A 20,762-nucleotide genomic window follows, 5' to 3' on the forward strand; every position below is an offset into this window, starting at 1 on the left:
ACTTATAAAATCTGAAAATCTCTCCTTATGCATAGGGCAGATAGGTGATTCACACTTTGCAGCATAGCTCTAGTTCTGTGTCTCTGGTTCCAGAAACATCTTCATCTATCTCCCTATGTTTGTAGTAATGATGGAAAAGATGTCACCTAGGAAATAAAGGGTAGCTTGCAAATAAATATTTCAAAGCAGATTTTCACAAGGAAATGTTAATGGCTGTAAAATGCTAGACCGTGACAATACAAGGTCATCATATTACAAAGTGATACACACATACATTTGTGTGTGTTTGAAAGGAACCCTGCAGCACTGCTGCTCTTTACTGTAATTTTGTTACTCTGAGAGGAAAGAAACAATATATTTGCATAAAGTTATTTAGATCTCATTATGAGAGGCATAGGATCACAGAAAAAAAATTAGTCCGCTAATTATTAGATTAGTGCATAAAATTAATATAATGAACAAACTGTAGAAAGAGACAGCTTAATAGTACAAATTGTAGTTTATATGCTTATCCTCTGTATCTGCTAAAATTTGGACATTTTCAAAGAAGTATAAACAATTTTGCTTTTAATATTCTTAATGATTCAGAAGTTTCTGGTATTTGTTACTGGTTTTGCGACAAACAATTTTAGCCAGACTTAGTGTCTGGTCTCTCTATCACCACACTAATACCTTTGCATGGATAAGGTAACATTTGAGCTTTCTGACTTTGGTGCAAAAACCTGTAGACACAAGATAAATCCCAGAAACAGAGTAAAGAGATGGCTTTGTAAGTGAATTTTGCAATTATAGGTCTTAAGGAAACCTTTATTCTAGTTAAACATTTAGGAATAAATCCTCTGCTAATATCTTATCCCCTCTGATTTTCTATGGATTCTTGAAGATCTTTTCTGGAGTTAATTGTGTCTGAAAGAAATTATTCCTTTTCACAGACCTCTTTTCATAAGTGGAGGCCCTTTAGCAAGGAGGAAAAACAAGAATCCAAGAAAAATAAGTGTAAAAATTGTGGGAAAGAGGTTATTAATAATTACTGCAAATAATTTTATTTTAAAAATCCTTAAAGGAATTCATTTAACTAAGTGAAGCATTTAATGGCAATTTCAGTACTGAGCTATGACTAGAAACTTGAAACTATTCTAACCAAAGTGGTGGCCAGGTTTGTTTTTCAGAAATGATAAGGAGTGTTTCCTCAAAAAATCAATGGCTGTTCAGAAATTAACTTGAAACTTTACCAAGAATCTGGATTACTCTAGGAGGAATGCAGTTTTCCAACCTTAGAGCTTTGACAAAATGAGAAATAATTTAAACCACTGTTATAAATGCAAATTATATTCTTTAAACTAGAGTTAGTCATTTGATGAGGTAGAGAAAAAAAACACATTTCTTTTTTGGAAGCTTTTTATAAAACAACATCTCATTCTTTTTAACACAATATTCCTCCATTAATTTGCTTCTGAAGGTGTGAGCACATTGTTTCACATGGCCAACACCCCATGGCACAGCAGCAGAACCATCAGGCTGGTCTGGGCCAACACCCCATTGCAAAGGTGCTCACTTGGAGCCCTCAGTACTTGGAGGGGCCTCTGTGAAACAAATCCACAGTGCTCAGTGCACACAACATTCCAGAATTTCCTTCCATTTACATAAGGGGAAGCTGCCACCTGTGATTCTATTTTGTGCCAGGGTTCCGTGGTTGGGGATTCAGTATCAGCACAAACTCTCCAAGCTCTGCCCCTGGGGGTGACAGCAGCTGTGCTGCCAAAGGGCACGAGCATCAAAGGGGAGCGCAAGTTCCCTTGCCCCTGTGTGCACATGACTTTTTCCTCTTATGCAGATGTCCAAATTTCCCTCAAATCAGAACAAAAAGGGAAAGTACATCTAGCTGAAAACTCCTGGTAACCTCCTGGCTTCTCAAAACACTTCTCAGGTGGGTCCAATTTAGTAAATTATTTTGAAGTCTTCACTGCACTTTTCCTAACTAGCTTCTATTGCTCTTGCCAGTGAACATTTTTCCTTTTCCAACACTGAACTGTTTAAGCTGTGTTTTGGGGGTTTTTTTGGCTTGTTTGTCTTTTTTGTTTTGTTAGGGTTTTTTGCAAAGCGGTAAGATAAACTTCCTGCATATCCCTTTATCTCTCTCCTTACTCCACATTAACAACAAAACCACTATTCCCCTCAGTAAAGAATGTATGAGGTCCTGAGTAACTTGTAGTGCCCCTGGGTGTAAAATCCTTGAGCCATTAAAGAGGATGAGAGCTTTACTAGGACTTTTGACCAATCAGAATTTCATCTAATAGGCATAAACTGGCCATTACTCTAAGCACTGCCAAAATCCTGGTTTTGTTGCAAGGCTCAGAGTCTGTTCCTACTCCCACATGAGAGTGACACCCACAGCCACTCTGTACTCCAGGGCTGGAATGGCTGGGGTGCAGTGCCCTGCTGACAAATGAAACAGGGGCAGGCATTTGCTGCACTCTGTGCTGTGGCATTTGCTGCACTCTGTGCTGTGGCATTTCCTGCACTCTGTGCTGTGGCATTTGCTGCACTCCCTGTGCTGTGGCATTTGCTGCAGTCTGTGTTGTGGCATTTGCTGCACTCTCTGTGCTGTGGCATTCCCTGCACCCCCTGTGCTGTGGCATTCCCTGCACTCTGTGCTGTGGCATTCCCTGCACTCTCTGTGCTGTGGCATTTGCTGCACTCTCTGTGCTGTGGCATTCCCTGCACTCCCTGTGCTGTGGCATTCCCTGCTGCTCTGGCCAGAACTGCTGCCTGCAGGCTCCCTGGAACAATCCCACCCAGCACCATCAACCAGGGTTTGCAGGCACAGAGGAGCAGCAGGGACAGCAATAGGAAGCACAGGGTTCTGCATGTGTACAGAATGGGGGGAGAGAAAATAATAAAGCAGTTCAAAAGTGATCAGATTAGCTCTTGAAAAGCAAGGGTCTACATGGCAAAGGCTGGGGATTTTTTTCTCTTGGCTGGTGCTCTGGAGTGTAAAGAGTGAACTAACACAATGAAAACAAACTTTTCAGGGTTAAAACTGCTCTGCTTCTGAGAGTTTATTGTGGACACCTCCAGCTTAACAAGTGCTAACTCAAATAATGTCCTTTGTCCTATTCAACTCTCTTATGTATTGTCCTTTGTATATGCTCTTGGCTGTGCATAGATAGCTATTGATCAAATGTGCATTTCTCTAATTGACAAGGAGTGAATGGTAAATGGCAATTAGATTATTTTGGATTATGTTGCAAATTCATTACAGATTCAGAAGTGTAGTTATAGCCTTAAACTTGGGTGAACAGACATGTTGCTTAAATGGATGAGCTGAAACCAAAATTATGTTACTGAAGGAATCTTGAAAGCTATTTAGATGTGATAACTAAAAATTCAAGATTAAATTCAAATCCACATAGTAATCATCTGGGAATGATTATCAATGCAGTTTTGTAGCATGGTTCCAGAGATTTTTTCCCAACTTTTTTTCTATTATAAAAATCAACAAAAAAAAGTTAGTTCATAAATATTCAACACACTTAGTTCCCTTCTTGACTTTATCTTATGATAATAAAACTGGAATCAGAGCCAATATGTACATTTCAAGGAAATTTATAATGTAAAGCAGAGAACATAGAACAAAGTACAAAAATCATTTATGATTGAAACTGTGGATTGAGGTTGGGGCAAGTCTCCCCCTGAGTAGCATCCTACAATTGCCTCATGTTGGGATTTGTATTCATAAGCTTTTTAATGTATGCAGGCAACCTCTTATTCTTTATTGTGTAACCACTGCACTGATTCTGCTTGGGAAAGTTGGGATGACTGAAAAATTAGGAAGAAATTGATTTTACAGAATGTTAAATTTCTGATGAGGGCATTTTAACATCTAGAATAGTTTCAAAGTTTTGCACAGCCAAAATTATGAAAAGTAATCTTTATAGCTGTGAATATATTAGTTTAATGCTTGCACCTGCATATGCAGACAGAACTGATCCATTTGGGATTTTACATTTTTGTCATTTTTGTTACCAATCTATGACTTTTGAGACAAAATATGAGGGTGGGAGTTCAAGGATTTAGAGAGATGATTAAGCACTAAGTCAACAGTTAAAAAACATGTTGTCTTGGCATGAAAAAGACAAGCATAGTTTGTGTGAGCAAACCAACAATGAAAGCAAAAGGTAGTTTTTGTTTGCCTTTTAGTGAGGTTATTCTTACCACATTAAAAAAAAAAAGGTGTCTCAGTCTATCTTGTTCATTTTGATGAGCACAAATCTGGCAGAATGCAACCATAAAAAGGTTGTGTTGATGGTTTGGGTTTTTTCAAAACATGATTCCTACTACTTTGGCAGTGTTTTCTGTCCTAGTTTTTGACATCAAGAATCCAGGTGACTTGAAAGATAACAATGGGCATGAAGCACTGATGATGGATATTGCTGACAGTTTTTGTTAGTAGTGGGAATATTTGGCACTGGAAGTTAATCAACAAGGAAAATATTATTATTTGGTGTGCCTGTCCGATGACAAAATATAATTCTAGCTACTAAATTCAGTAGTATATAATAGGAATAGCACCTCATTAATCAAATTTGTTGAGTAAAATTTAGATTGTAAAGCGAAAGTGAAACCACAAAGAAAACACATCACTGTTTTGCAAAGATATTGAACTTTTCATTTTGTAGATGACAAATATGTCCCTGCAGCATCAGGCAACACCTCAAAGCACAACTCTGCACCCCAATGACGGCAGAATGAGTCTCATCCTTCAGATGTGTTATTGAAGCCTGCTGGTGTGTGACTCAAAGCTGCCATATAATAGTCTACTACAGCAATGCTCTCCTGTCATACCAATACTTTTATTTTGTTAAATAATCATTCTGCCTTTTAACTGCAGTATAAAATGCAAAAATATATTCTTGGTATTTTTTATTACCATAATGTTAATTCTTGCACTAAAGAATAATGTCAGTGACTGACTGTATTTCTCCCAAATACATTTTACACTGATGAATATGTTTATTAAGATATGTCAAATGGTTTCCCTGAATTAAAAGCTGAATAGAAGTAAATGATAGGATGCAAGGCAGTAATCCAATCTCATTGTTCTTATTGTACCATAAATGAAGAAAGATAGAGCAAAAACTTCACTGTGCAGTTCTAATGGAAATCCTTATAAGCAGCAGAGCTTATGAAAACCCAACACAACTCAAACCTAAAATTGCACCCAGGATCCATATCAGTCTCAGAGTTTCCAATAAAATCTAACAAAAATATTTGAGACCAAAGAAGAGGCCTCCTGAACATATGAATGACATTAAGTTCAGTTTGATTTGATTACAAACCAAATTCCTCAGTCCTCTTCATGCAAAATTTTGTGTTTACTATTGCTTTTGCTTTTCATTTTTTTATTTGCCAGATTAAGCAAACAGGATGATTCCAAAGGCATGGAATTAACTGTTTGGTAGGAGCAATGCCAGAGTTCTGACATAGTACACTTGGTGAAGACTGGTGTAGTTATAAATAAATAGATATTGTGTATGATGTATAGTTACATTTTCAGAATCATCCTGGTTTTTAAAAAATTTAATTTATGAAATCTACCAAAAGTCAATGACAAATGAGATATTTCATTTGTTTTCCTTTTTCTTTTCCTAAACAACCCCAGAATCTCTCATTCTCAGGTTGTAATTAACTTCCTTGAAAATATTCATTGGTGTTTCAAGAAGTTTCAGAGCATCTTCTCATAAATCAGCATCATGCATCTGAATTAAAATTTGAATGTAAATCAGAAACATTTTATATTAATGATTGTGAGGCTAAACACAGATTCAGAACTGATTAAACATTACTGTCTTCCAGTGACTGAGTTGTAAGAGGAATGCATTTTCAGACTCTACATTTCCCATACATATGGAAAATTTGGTTTCCAGCATGGAAGCTCTGGATATCTGGAAAGCACTGCTAGAGCTGCAGTTATGTTTTAAAAATTCTATCACTAATTTGCTAATGCTTTGAAGTTGTAGCAAGATTTCAGTTTAAGTCAGTATGTAGAAATTAATTTAAAGGTTTAAACAAGTCTCAGGATAGCTGTGACAAAGCAGTTTGCAGCTTCTAACCTCAAACAGAACTTATATTTAAATCTACAATATTTCTTTTGACATGGCTAGTGATAGTAGTGTGGGCTTTTACCTGGATGATTAGTGTGTAAAATGTATCATTTAAATTGGACTTTGTCCTCTTAGCTGTATATTACAGTCAGAATGCCATAAGCAGCTCTCTCCCAGGGTTACTGAAAGCTAAACTTGTGTTTAGCTCAGGAATTTAATCTAAATTATCAGATTCCTTTAAGGTGTTTCCTGTATAGACCACAGAAACCCCAGAAAAATGAGTTTTGGCACCCTGGCAGTGAAGAATAAGGCTTTAAATGTAAGCAAGTTCCCAGTATTGCTGACTCCAGTCCCCCTGTCACTGCAATCTCTGGTGCACCAAGGACACCCTCCAGTTAAGCTGGCCAGTTCATTCTCCCTCATTCTTCACTGTCTTGGAGCACTCCATCAGCAATACTTCTTCACTCCTTCTGTCAATCTGCTCAAACCATCTTTTTCTTGGCTGAAAACTTATTGGTGTTGTTCATCTTTCTACTCCTAGAGCGTGGCCCTGTCTGCACAGCTCCACTTCTGAGTCTCTTGTCCTTCCAAGTGAGCAGATTAACAGCCAGTTTAAGTTTATGAAGGAAATAGTGCAATTCCTCTGGGACATGCACCCATGCACAAAGCCAGCTCCAAATAAGAATTTCACTGTCATCAAACAACCCAGACACCAAAGAAGCCCAACAATGTTATTTGCTCAGTCCTTTGCATTTTGCAGCCCTCTGTCCACACAAGAGGTTTGGTGGAGTTTCAGGGCCCCTGTGACCAGAAGCACAACATTACAATGATGCTGCACATCCTCAACAACCACTTCAAAATCATGCAATGAATTGTCCAACAGTCACTGTGTAAGCAAATCAGTTCTCATGTTTCACATGCTCCATGAGTTTCACATATGGAACAGGACTTCTCTGTACTGAAGTTTCTTAGTAAACCTCCCTGCTTATTTCCAGTGACCAACAGCAGGAATTACATTTAGGCAATGCAAGACAATGAATCATCTCATTTAAACATGTTATGTATGTTAAACATAAAAATAATTAATTTGCCAAAGACAACAAAAAAAAAAGCTTATTCACTAGTGATGAAAGAGTGAAAATATTCTTGTGAATTCTATTTTCACAGTGTCAAGCTAGTGACAGTTCCTGCCACAGGAAAACACAGGCTGAGCTTCTATGTGCAGGAATGGGGAGAAGAACAGGGATATGCAATACAGAATTTTTATTGTAATGTACAAGGACTTCAAAAAATACCCTCCTATTTAAATGCCTACTGCCTCAACACAGAAATAAAGAAAAAATAAAAGTTAACTTATCATGAGGCACCAGTTATAGAGATAGCATAGCTTTGTTTTCAACATTAGCATTTGTTGTTAGTCAGTATCCAGGACAACTGACAATCAAATGCAGCAGCAAACACAACGCTGAATATATTTTTTAAAAGGTCATTTTAATCACATGTGCTGCAAATTTTTAGCTAGTATTAAAAGCTGGCCATTTGAAACAGTGCAACATTTCCTCCTTTGAATCATGTGTTTAAAATCCACTTTTTTAAATTCAAAAGAAAGAAATAATTCATACATGTCAAACTAAATAAGAGCATTTTTCATCTTAAAAAGCTCCTTGATCGATAATTGACTTTCTTTTAAAATCACCTTTATCGTGGGAGCCTGCATAAATTGTTTAAATTTACTAGTGCAAGGCTGGTTCTTGGGAAATAGTAACAGAGCTTTTACTGATCATTAGGGAAAGTGACTGTGAATTGCACCAACTGAAGGATTTTTTCACTCTGCTATCACAGATCATGAATCAGAAATAATAGCAGTAATCACGTTTCAGAAATGAGGATGTAGCTATGAAGCCTCCTAACTCCCACTCCATCAGTGTTATAATCCCAACAAGTTAAATAAATCCCTTACTTCTAACACAATAAGTAGAAAAAGAAAAAAAAAAATGAAGAGAAAAGAGTACCTTCAGTCCTGCTGCTTTAAGATTCCTTAAAGTCAGAGATGAACATAACAAGTCAAATTCTACAGAAAGGTTTGCTTTTAGTTTGATGTTTTTATCATAACTTTTTAACTTTATTTTATTTAACATCCCATGTTAGAAGAATTGAGTGTTACACTTTTTGATAGGTATGTGCTGCTTGTTTACAAAGCACCCCACATTCTAATGTGTATGAATGAAGGAGATAAAAGAAAAGCAGTCCTAAGGAAAGCACAGTACTGAAAGAAAATTAGGACAACAACCACTAAAGACAAAATAGCTTTCACTAAAAATCATCTAGTTGTCTGGATTCCCATGAGCAAAGAAAAACCTGTGTTTTTTGGGAACCTCCAAAATTTCTGTTCTTTTTTGAATATCAAAAAGAAGGGACAAGAAACTGAGTAAACTGCAGGACTCAGAAGAGCTTTTGGCCTTCACTGGCCTGCAAGCTCTGGCAAAAAGCTGCAGGAATCAGAGAAAACCCTCTGGTAGCCAAGAGCCCAGAAACAGAAACACACTCATTTTCAGGGTCAGGGATCATGTGAAGTTTGTCATTTTGACAAAAGAGCTTCCCTTCACAAAACACTTTCAGAATGTATTGGCAACATCAGCAAAATGTTTTCAAGAGGACAGAAAGAGCAAATGAACATTCAAATTAGGACATTTTTAATAATGTTTGGCCTTCAACAGCTTGTCTGAAAGACACAGTAAGGAAGGGGTATGCAATGACTAAGAAATTCCTCCTGCCCAATTCATATTTATGGATCAATATGAAAAGTATATCAGCCTCAAATATTTAAGTCTCATTATGAAATGGCAAGTAGATAAAAAGTAGTAACTTAGAAAACTTTAAAAATGCAAATTAAAGTTTATGATGCAATAATTTTACACAATTTCATTTTCTGTGTGTAAGTAAAGACTATGAAAGCTGTGATTCACTCTGGTTTATTTGCTTATTTAAAAGTACCCCAAAAAAGCTTGTCACTTTTGGTAGTGACATTGGTAGTAGGTAATGTTCACTGCCAAAGTTTCTGTCTGTAATATCCACTCTTGCAGTGTTTCAGAACTTCACTTTATAATTCTGATTTGCTAAGATACTGACCTTGGAAAATTTGTCTTAATAATTTTCTCTTTATAGAAAGATTTTTTTCCTGCACTATAAATGCATATTTTCAACAGATTTCAATCACTTGTGATGTTCTGGCTAATTCAAGTAGGTCATTTAATCATGTTTTACATCAGTTTATGAGAATAGAATGGCAACAAATACAGAACAATCCACCTGCTATGAAGGAAATATATGAAATATTGGTTATAGCATGCCTTGAGTAATTTCACCACTTGAAGCTTTGCACTTAACAATCTAAAATTATTGACTTTATGCATAATGTTGATTAAAGACTGAAGCAATTACCATCAGAGCTGCTGGCTTCTGAGGTTTCCTTCTGTAGCAGGAATGCCTGAGATGTGTAAGAAGCATTGTTGGCACTGCCCCTGTACATGACCCAAAGGCTTAGGACAGATCCAAAGTAGCAGCAGTGCTTCTGTGCTGTAAATTGCAGTGGTGCAAGAGCTGCCTCACATAGAATTCTCCCCTCTGTGTGAGACAGAGCTACTGTGGATGTCTGGGGGCAGCATAAACCAACATCCCACTAAATTTGGGGTTTTTTCCTTCCTTGATGCAGTACCTGTGTGGCCCTGAGCTGTGTTTATATGCAAGAGTTCCTAGAATCAGGGCTTAAATCTGAATTCAAATCTGAGAAACAATGAGTTTAAAGCCTTGCTGTGTTATGTTGTATGTTGTAGTACATACTAAGAGTTTTAAGCAAAATATATCAGTGTGATCATCACAAAAATCTAGATAAAATCAATGCAGCAAGAACCTCTTCACCTTCTGACTCCTTCATTAACTGGGATTCTGAATAAACACTTCACATCTGAGACAAAATAATGGAGCCAAAGTCCATTACTGTTTGGTACCATTCCTGAAACATGGTCTCCTGAAGAATCAGTTATCAGTGAGTGACACACAGAGCACAGAGATGCAGAGCACATTCCCATCCTCATTAACCCTTCACAGTCCAGCTGCAGGGTGTTAGAGCCCCTCTCCAGAAGTGGTGTTTTTGCACAGCTGGGGTGTGTGGGCGTGTGCCTCCCTCTGCACTGCACATCTGCACAGCCCCGGGTGGAAGCTGTTTGCTGGAGAGCAGGGCAGCCAGATGAGCTGTCACATGATGAGGTGTCACATCTCCCTTTATTCAAGGCACAGCTTTAATTCTCTCCCATTTCTCTGCAGGGATGCAGATAAGGAATGGCCATCAGCCTCTCCCACAGAGCAGGCACCAGGAGTGCAGGCACCACATGGAGCTGCTCTTTCTTCCATTGTCTTTGCACCCTTCCACCAAAAAAGCACCAATAACTGCACAATGCAGTCCAAATAAAACTCCAAATATAAGCAAACTTTCTTTCTATAGCTAAGGAAAAGATGAGTGCACATACTTTAAATGTTTCAAAATGTAAATACCAATGCAGTGAAAGTATATTTGCAGTAAAATGCACATCAACACTGATCTACAGCAGAGAATAAAGCCACCCACTACCTACCAATCTAAACTTTCCTGAATGATACCTTTTTATTTTATAAATATATTGAACTTGATTTAGTAAATATATCCATAATTTAAGTGTATATATATACATATATATATATATATAAGATATGGCTGAATATAAGTTACATAAATAAGTATTCAAATTACATTTTCAGTGGCATTGTTTATCACAAGAGGAATATGTATCTGTGCATGAGAAAGATCTGTATTGTGCTCTAACACAGACTGGGAAATAAGTTGTAATAAGTTGTCTACAACTTCAGAACCACTTGAAATGTCACCATATCTCACCTGAAGCTCCAAGGTGCACTTTTTTCTTGCCTTCAGTAATATAAACATGTAATAGCAGATACAGATAAAAACATTATGTAAAAATTAAAGTAATAATCTTCTCATCTTTCCCTTGAGAAAATGAAAACCACATACAACTTGATGCTATCCAGGGAAGTATTTAATTACTGTACTAGTGGATATGATCTAACAGCCTAATGAGACCACTTTGCTACTGGCTGTTACAGCCCTATGAAATGTATTGTTAAATTCAGCTGTAACCACAACAATTGGTATTTTCATGTAACAAAACACAGAATAAGGCAAAGGCTGATGAGCTGAGCAAAAACAACAGGTAGAAGAAGACAAAGATACAAAACCAAGAAACTAATTAAAACTAAATAGAGTAACTAATTTTCCTATTCAAAATTTATTTCTCTCACTGTTGCACTAATGTGCATTAGGAAACTACATTTTTCTGATTCTGAGAAAATGAATATTTCTAATTTGCAGGAACCCATGTACTGTTGATCCTCATTTGACATTCAGCAATATTAGTTTCATAATGCTCCTTTCAGTGCCAGCATCCCAGCTATTGACAAAGTTAAACTGTAACTTACGTAGGTTGTTTGGAGCAGGTCTGGTCTCCATGTTCTCATAATGCTGCACGTGCACTACAATGTTTAGATCTCTCTCCATGTGATCTGTTGTACAAGGACCTTGAGGTCGCATCACATCAGCAAGAGCCCTGAAATCCAAACAAAACCAGAATGAATCTGCAAAATCTGTTAGACATGAACAATATGTTCCAAGATCTATTTCAGTTTGTGATGCAGTCGATCCTAATGTCTGCTGGAGAAAGCAGCTCCCTTCACAGCACATGCATTGTGAGACTTCACACCTAAGGCTCTTTTTAGGTTGTCTTACTGACAACCTAAAGTTGCTAGAACTAAAACACAGAAACACATTAAGTTGTTTAGGTATCTTGGCTTTGGAGGAACATAATTTAAGCTCCTTGAACCTTGCAGAATTCTGTCACTGCATGTGCTCAGTAACATTTATTGCCATCCTGGTTAAGGTGAGCACCTCAGCACCTAGCCCATGGCCACACCTTTCACAAATTGCTTATTTTCACACTTAGATTACCAATTTCAAGGGAAATTCTCACATGTGCATTTGTAATTAGCACACTCAACACAGTGGTCTTCACAGTTTTCATTCAAAAATGTCACTCAAGTTGAAAAGTCATATTAACTTCTATGCAGAAATCCAGTAAGCAGGGATTTAAGGATTTCTCATCCAGATGGAGAGATCAAAAAGGTCTTTTTCTTACTTCTGTGAGTGTCCTAGTCTTTAACATAGAGCAAAGCTTGCATAGGAACACTCCCTGCTCCTTTGAAGGCAGTTTGGAAACAGGATGAAAGCTTTGTGCTGGCACAGAGGGAGTAAGCAGAAGGTTCCTGAGTTAGGCCAGGCCCAGGCTGGTGCTGCCTGGGGGCTGCCCTGCAGGGCTGCAGGCAGTCAGACAGACAGACAGACAGACAGACAGACAGAGCCATCCTGCTCTGGGGACTGTGTAAGGACCAGTTCCACTGCCCAGTGTCCTGCTGGGTGTCAGGGCATCCTCAGGCACACAGACACACACACACACACACCTGGATCAGCCCTGTGGAGCCACAGGTACTGACCAGGTCTGAAGCTCTGGAACTCCCAGCATGGCAACCCCTGACTGTGCCTGTGAGTCTGTGCTGTTCTGCCAGAGTTCCACAGGAGCAGGGTTAGTCCTTACCTGAGTGCCAGAGCTGCCTGCTGAACCACTGTGCACCAGGAAATAATTGGCCCACCTGCAGAAGCTGCTGCCTTAGGCAAAGGAAAGCTTTGGATGTGCAGTATGTGTTACCAGTGTCTTCAGTGCAAATCTTTCCTATTCAGGTCAATGCATAATGGACCATTATTTACCTCCTTTTTGTTTTATTGTTTTTAATTTTTACACCTCTTGAGCAATTTTTTAAGGGTGTGGACACATTTTCTGGGCACTATGCCCAGTTTAGTTTAATTTTCTACAAAATTATATACAGTGTCCCAGATACTGCATCAAGAAATACTGGCTTATAAACTCATATATAAATAAATGAAAAATAAGCACATTCCTTGGTGAAAGCCATGGCAAGTGCCATCTAGCTCCTCCACTGTACTTCTGTGACATTATGATTTCTCAGTCAAGCAGCCCTATACTTTTAATTATTAAAAAGTAGCTTCCTCTAAGTTACAGAGAGAAATCCTGAGCTGGATCTTGCTTTCAGATTGCTGCAACATTGCTTGGGTACACAGCTGAACAATGCTGATGTTTTCTTGTGTTTATGACTAACATTATGTTATTAAGATATTAGATAGAGTTGTGATCAACATGTTAGAGAATACTCTGTTGATCCTGGAAAAGGTCAGAAGACAGTAACCACATGATTAATGGTATCAGAGTAATGCTCCCATTTGAAGCAGTGCTTAGACTGCAGAAATAGCAGAGCTGGCCTACATAGCAGAATAATAAAAATTCAACAGAAGAAATCTCACAAAGACATGTAGAAATTATGAAAAAGGAAAGCATTATATTAAAAAAACAATTTAAAATAAGTGGGAACCAAAATCATTAATATCTAGTCACTTTATGCAAATATCTCTCTATACAGAGGAAATTATTGACATCAATATTAATTCTAATTCCAGAGGCAGGTGAACACATTTCTGGGAAGGGAAACAAAAAGTAAATGAAAGTTCCTAACTCCAGTGTGGGAGTCAAAACTGTGAGATGTAACCCCACTTTGTGAGAGTGAGTTTTCAGAAATCCTTTCCTCATTGCTCTTAGTCTGATGGTAAATATTGTTTGCTGTAGACTTTAAATAACACCCTGTATGATGGCAGATGAACTACTGCCTGTCTATGAAAATGCTAAGTTTTCTACCAGTTCAGGGTAGCTTTTTTCAAATGGTTTTCAAGGAATTACCTGTCCAATTCCTCCTTCTGTATTAAGAAAAGGTTAACTGCTCACCATCAAGTTCTGGTTTTAATAACACAGCACCTATGCTGTGTTAGCCAAACTTGTACAATAATCTCAGGGCAGAATAGCTCCTATAACTGAGAGCATGTCCTTATTCTCCACTGATGTCAGAGAGAGTTCAAAATGTGTGGCAGCTTCAGTATCACTGAAGTACAAAGGAAATGCTGTACCTGCATTTTGTTCTTTTAGGGATTTGCCCAAATAATGAAATGGATAAAGGGAGGCTTGTTCCCCAGTACATGACAAAATCCTTGAACAGATGTTTGCTTTGAAAAATTCCACATAGGCCAGGAGACTTTTAAAATACCATCGTGCATTTGTCTCACCTAAATATAGTCATACAGATTGGGTTCATCATTCAAAAATTGTTATAGTCAGTCCCATTGAAAAGTTAAGCTTTTCACAGAGAGTCTTTACCTACACCTATTTACCCACTGGATGATTTTTTAAGGAAATGCAAAGTGCAAGATAATCTTCTCATCAGGAAGAAGAATCATTAAGACCTGTGCAGGGGTATTGACTGTAGTATTACAAAAGTGGAGAAGTGTTTCCTAGTTTCCTATGTGAGAGTTCATGGCCAAGAATTATCCAAATATCACAAAACTTCAGCATTTCTCTTGCCATAAACTTTTCTTTTTGGATATGTAATACTGGTTTGGGGTGTTATAAAGCATGTGGAGCCAGGCATTTCCCTTAGGGGTACAAGCTGAAAGAAGCTGAAACACAGAGGTTATTTCATGAAAGGTCACTTGTCATGTTTTGCCTCCAAAACTGGGTCAAAACCCATAAGGGAAATAATTTGACACATTGGATTCAGGATTTTGGCAAGTCAGGCCATTTTTGGCCCCAACTACATGTCTTTGAAATGATCAATAAAAGACTTCAGTCCTGAGCTCAGCACTGGGCACTTTCTTCCTCGTGAAGGAAGAAAGAAGAGCTCAGATGGTTCACAATATTTGTAAGACAGTAACTGTCAGAGGCACTGTTTTAAAAACCAGGAGTTACAGCATAAGAGCATAATTGTAAACATTTTCCTTTCAGCTCTTGGTTTGTTTGCACATTCTCCACATGGATTAAGGAAGAAGACAAAGGTGCAGTTGTATTTACAGAATCATCTCCTCCATGCAACACAGGTAAAGCTTTTTTATTTTCTATTCATTTTTGAGAGAGAATTCTCCACTTGAACTGATGGAGCCTGGCAGGCCCATGGTGTAGTCTCAAGCAGCAAGAACGTGCTGCCCTCACATGCCTAACAAAGCTCCTGGGCTGCTTCAGCAGGCAGATCAAATCTGTGTCCTCTCATGCACAACACTGCCACGTTCCCTCCCTCTGCCACAGCTCCCTCCTACACCAGCTGATTTCCTTATTCTCAAAAACAGGAGGGGAAAGGAGCAGCTACTCTGGGTACTACTATTACTGCTTAGTCTCGGGCACTGTAGCTGAAGGGAGTACTCATCTCCTTTTAACATCAAGGAACACATTTTAAAATAAGGAGGAATAAAACATGTGAGGTCTAAAATGAAATTCAGCATGCAGAGTTAAATCTGTACTCCCCTCTCCATGTTCATCTTCCAGATTTACACTTCTGTGCCAACAGAAAGAAAATGTCAACAGTGCCATACCTGGCCTGTTTCCCCAAAACAAAAGAAGTAACAAGCCCTTTCTCTCCAAGAAAGGACAAGTCTTGACTTTTTTTTTCTAAAGGGACTCACCCAAAAGAGACTTCTTCCTATGGATTTTTTTTCACTGATTAAATACATTTCCACAATGCTTTTTTCATTTTCAAATATATCAGGAAAATCAGTGAAGTTAATGAAGTGTTCTTGGTTTGTTTTGGTATCGTAGTAAACAAAATTTAATGAAAGGCACCTGTATGGAAACTATGCTCAGTTAATAAAGAAAGCTTTCTTTATTAATAGCACCACTCTTACACACACCAGTGTCTCACTTCAGTAGCAGATCTACTGACTGCAAGATGAAGTAATGCAAGAAATTAAAAAGTGTGGCACAGTTTTGCTTCCTATTTAGAAGTCAATGTTCTTATTCCCATGTGTCAGGTCTCTGTTCATATTTTGAAATATTTTTAGTAAATCAAAAATGGAAATGTATCCTTTACACGAGTTATACTCAGTTCATTTTTCTTTAAAAATCAGCCCCCATTAAAAAAAAAAAAACAGTTTCCATTCTGCATTGTCTTTTTTGATAAGCAGTACTATCTCTTTCCTAGGTGAATTTGTTCATAGAAATGGACTCAAATTTTTCATGTAGCCATTGGCTAGGCAAGGGAAAGGACACAATCTTAGCTAAGGAAATAGATGACAAATCATTCTCTGTGTGTTTCTTGCTGCCAGCCAAAATGGAGTAACACTTATTGCTTTTGCTTTGGCCTACCTAACACCCTCGATGCATTAAACTTCTGCTCACTAATAGGGTTCAGTACAGGAAAAAAAAACGTAGGAGGTGTTCTTTTTTGTTTTGTTTTTCTGATGTTGTAGTGATGAATATTATAAAAGAAGATGACTATGAACACAGCCTACATATTATATCAATTGTTGGTACTATTAACTGTTTGAACAGATAAATTATTTTTAAGCATTGCAGCCTTTTTTCAGAATATTAGTAGTGTAAAATGAGCTAGAATGGAATATTTTAGTTAAGCACTCACTTGAGGACTAAGAGGTTAGTTCAATTCTTCACTCAATGAATATATTTATAGATTGCCAAAGGGATTTACAAATCTAATTCCTTTTCAAATTAATGTTAAACCTACCCCACAACTGGAATAAGAGACAACTTATTAAAAAAAAAAAATGCTATAGATCTTCTTTTTCAGAACATGACTAGCTATTATGTGTACTGAGTGGGTGAGTGTTTTGCCATGTGATCATGACTTTCCAAGTTTCTATCTAATCCTGCCTTGAACAGTTTCATGTACAGGATCACAGACGCTGTTAAGTAATCAAGGTAACAGACGACCTTTGCTAAGACCCACTTCAGAAACCTAATCTTTATGCACACATGACTCAAGGATATGAGAATGATTTTCCAATCCCCCATAATTCTACTTCCATAAACTCAGACAGAATATCCTTTCAGAATGCTTCACACCTGTACTTTACATAGCAAATATTTCCATTCACAGAAGCAGGACCTTTGTAAGCCAGAATTTGCAGGGATGGCTATAACTTCACTCTGTTCTGGGCTTTGTGAATGTTACCAGCCCTCTTTTTTGCCTGCACAAAGATCCTATAGAGAGAGACTGAAGCAAGGGAGAGCTTTTTGCAAACAAGCTCTGTGGATTAAAATTTAAAAAAAAATGGGACCCATGTATTGTTTTTTTCAATTTATATTAAAATGTCTAAAGGATTATCATACCTTCCTCAACAAAAACCATCTTTGCTGAAGTGTCACTGACACACGCTGTTGACTAAAATTTCTGCAATGTGCTTTTTCCCTCAGTAGTAAAGCATATCCATATCAGCCAGTTTATAAATAGCAAATAATAGCTCATGGACTGGTGATGCATTTCAGGAGTATTTCTGTGACTTTCTCTGTTCATTACAAAATAAGCAGTTAATCAAAAAGTCATGCAGAAACTTCCGTAAAAATGAGGCTCCAGGTGTTGAGTTGATCTCTTGGACTGTCTTTCAAAGGATGACTCTTCATCTAAGCCTTAAAGATTGTGGACTACACCATCAGCAGTTGGGGCAAGAGGAAGTTTTCTGCCACACTGCACGTCCAGCAGAATGTATCCTTTCATTGCATTTCATCACTGAAGTTGCCCAATATGCTGGGATCTATTTAGACTCTTTAATGGATCTGTTTGCCTTTTTTAATGCCTTTCTCCCATCTGCTTTACTTTCATGTGCCTGGGATTAGCATAAAGAATCAGACAGGCTGCAAACTTGACAAATGTGTTATGCCTTGATTTTGAACTGCTGCGACAATCTGGTTTTGGAATATGTTGTTAAAGACACTGGGCTCTGTCCCGAGTTGCCCACCTGCCTATCCACCACTAGGCAGCCAGGATCTGGAGTGGATGGTACACAGCATTCCTAACTCTAGGTGGGGGAGGTTCTCTTTGGTATAACTCAGCCATTACACCCTGGAGACAGTTAGAACACACACATGCATGGATGAGGCAAGACTTTCATATTCCATTTTTTACCTCTCAACAGTAACTGAAAAAATTTTAAGAAATTCTACAATAGCTTTTTCTTTTTGTGTCTTCCTCTTCCCTTCCACCCTGACTCATTTTCACAGCTTAGAAATTTTACAAATAGCTCACACACTTGCAAGGGCTGGAGGAGTAGGGAAGGTCCTGCCAAAACCATTTTGCAGCTGGAGAGGGAGGGTGAGATGGCATTTGTTTACATCCTTCTGTTGAGAAGTAAAAACATTTTCCAATCTTTGAAACTGTTGGAAGAGGGAACACACCAGGCTTTCTATAATTCAGTGTTGCTGGTTTCAGAATTTGTTTCTCTATTTATGCACAGTATATCTGGGAACACTTGCTGGATTTTGTTAGGGAGAGGGTCGGGCACTGCAGATAAAAATGAACTACTGTCTGTGCAGACTCCACAATTATCCCTCACCTTCCTCAGTATGCATGTTCTGTGGTAACCCGGGCTGGGGGCACCACAGGAGCTCTGCTCAGCAAAGTTGGTCTCTCTCGGTCGCCTTGCAGGGGAATGCAGCCTGCCTGGCAGGAGCTGTTTGCTTGGCAGGGACACATGGGCTCCTCTCTCCTCTCTAGGGGCTGGGCAGAAGCCAGGGGGGAAGGGGACCCTGCTGCCTGGCACTCAGCCTTACCTGGACATGTGCTCCCGCTGGGGTCTGTGTGCCTTCTCCAGCCCTAGTTTGGTGAAGATCCCCACCAGCACCATGACTGCTACAACCCCACAGATGATGTAGACAATAAGGTTGGTTTTATCCCGGGTAGGGTCATGCAGAGGGTCGTCTATGCGGGAAGGAGGCTTCCCAGTGTTCATCCACAACGGCGTCTCATAGTTTGTGCAGGTGCTTTGATCCAGCCTTGTCTTCTTGAACTTGCAGCAAAACCTGAAGCCACAAGTGCCACAGCAGAAGATGAACTCCCCCGAGCTGCAGTTAAAGGGGGGGTCCCACTGCCCCATCACGTCAAAGTAGCCCCTGCAGAAGTCTGGGGTGGGAGGTGGCTCGGAGGGGTCTATCTGCTCCCCGAGGCTGGAGTGGTTTCCTCCCGAGAGCACCACAAAGCTCCCCAGCTGCTGGCCAGCTTTCTCCTGAGCCCGACACACCAGCGTGAGAAGGTCCGCCACCAAGTAGCCGAAGAGCAGCCGAATAAAGCCTTCCATTCTGCCTCCCAGCCCCGGCTCAGCGATGCTGCTGCCGCCGCCGCTCGAGCTGCTGGATGCTGCGCTGCGCCAGGAGCTGAACATAAAGGGGCTCCGTCAGGAGCCGGGCGTCCGCTCAGCCCGCGCTCGCCTCCAGCACCACGGACAGCCCCGAACGGGCCGGGCAGGGTCCGCAGCCCCCGCGCAGGGTCCGCAGCCCGGCCCCGCTCCGCTCCGGAGCAGCGAGCGCGCGGCACTTGTGGAGCGGAGTGCGCGTGAGAGGGAGCGCGGGAGGAGGAGGAGGAGAAGGAGGAGGAGGAGGAGGAAGAGGAGGACCGAGGGGTGGAGGTGGCGGCGGCGTGCGGGGCACCGCGCCGGGCTGGCAGAGGGGCGTGGAGGGGCCGCCAAGCGGGAGGGCTGAGGCGAGGGCGCTGCAGGGGCGGGAGGAGGAGAAGGGCGAGCGAGGAGCCTCCCCGCGCAGCCTGGTGCCAGCGCGGGCCGCCGGGGGCACCCACCCTCCGCTCCCCCGCGGAGCCCGGCGCGCTCTCTCGCACAACTCCCTCAGACACCCGCCGAACCCCGCCCGCGGCCGGGCTGCCAGGGCAGGGCGCGGGAGGCTGGACGGACCCGCCGCGGCATCCAGCCACGGGGAAGGGAGATGCGCCGTGGCGGGCGGGCGAGCGCGGTGCCAGCGGGGAGAGCCCAGCCCGTCCTCTGAGGCGGCCGCGGGAAGCTGCGTGCCAGAGACGGGGCTGCCCGCCCGCCTGTCCCCGCTAGCAGCCCCGCTGAGGGGCCGGCGACTTCTCCCTTTCTCCCTCCCTCTCCCTCTCTCTCTCTCCTCCCCTCTCTCTCTTCCTCCCTTCCAGCCCCTCTGGGGCTCTCCGTCCTCGCATCAGCCCCGCCGCAGAACCGACCCCCGCCTCACCCGCTCCCCGCCATCCCTTACATAAGAGACCTCCCGTCCCGGCGGGCGCTCCCCACAGGTGCGGCTCCAAAAGCGCGGGAGCGCCTCCTCGTCCCTCGCCTCCCTCAGCCCGCCTCACGCCGAGCGGGGTAAGGGGCAGCCGGCCCGGGCTGGGCTGCGCTGGGCGAACGTGGGGCAGCTCCGCGGCAGGAGAGCTCCTCTGCCGATAAGTAGAGCGCTCCTTCTCCCGGGAACTCTTCTCCGAGCGCTCTCCGGAGACGCACTCACCTGCGAGGCCAAGGCAGGTGCCGCGGGCGGAGCGGCGCCCATGGGGCCGCACCTCCGCTAAGGCCGGGCGGGAGCGGGCGCTGCCCCGGCCCCGGCGTGCCGAGCACAGGTACGGCGGTGCTCGCAGTGCATGCTGCCGAGCGGGGCTTTGTCTGCTAAACATGAGCTGCTCCTGCACATCATTTAT

The 20,762-nt window shown here is 41.1% G+C and overlaps 2 protein-coding genes across 4 annotated transcripts in view; one reads left to right on the forward strand and one right to left on the reverse strand.

Moving 5' to 3' along the window:
* Positions 1 to 20,706, reverse strand: part of SHISA9 (shisa family member 9) — a 176,916-nt gene extending 156,210 nt beyond the window's left edge. Inside the window, exons 1-3 of one of the 3 annotated variants that reach the window (XM_064725518.1) lie at positions 20,576 to 20,706; positions 18,881 to 19,480; positions 11,634 to 11,761 (exon numbers count right to left, since the gene is read on the reverse strand). In XM_064725518.1, coding sequence (XP_064581588.1) covers positions 11,634 to 11,761; positions 18,881 to 19,404 — 652 coding nt within the window. In that variant the 5' untranslated portion in view covers positions 19,405 to 19,480; positions 20,576 to 20,706. Of the gene's footprint in view, positions 1 to 11,633; positions 11,762 to 18,880; positions 19,727 to 20,329; positions 20,478 to 20,575 lie in introns of those variants that run through there. The other 2 variants (XM_064725517.1, XM_064725516.1) reach the window with 2 other exon arrangements.
* The window catches only part of CPPED1 (calcineurin like phosphoesterase domain containing 1), a 57,368-nt gene continuing 57,245 nt past the window's right edge, over positions 20,640 to 20,762 (forward strand). The window contains exon 1 of the mRNA XM_064725521.1: positions 20,640 to 20,684. The gene's annotated coding sequence lies outside the window, so the exon portion shown is untranslated. The remainder of the gene's footprint in view (positions 20,685 to 20,762) is intronic.

Source organism: Zonotrichia leucophrys, chromosome 14, assembly GCF_028769735.1.
Source record: "Zonotrichia leucophrys gambelii isolate GWCS_2022_RI chromosome 14, RI_Zleu_2.0, whole genome shotgun sequence".
Taxonomy (NCBI): Eukaryota; Metazoa; Chordata; class Aves; order Passeriformes; family Passerellidae; genus Zonotrichia; species Zonotrichia leucophrys.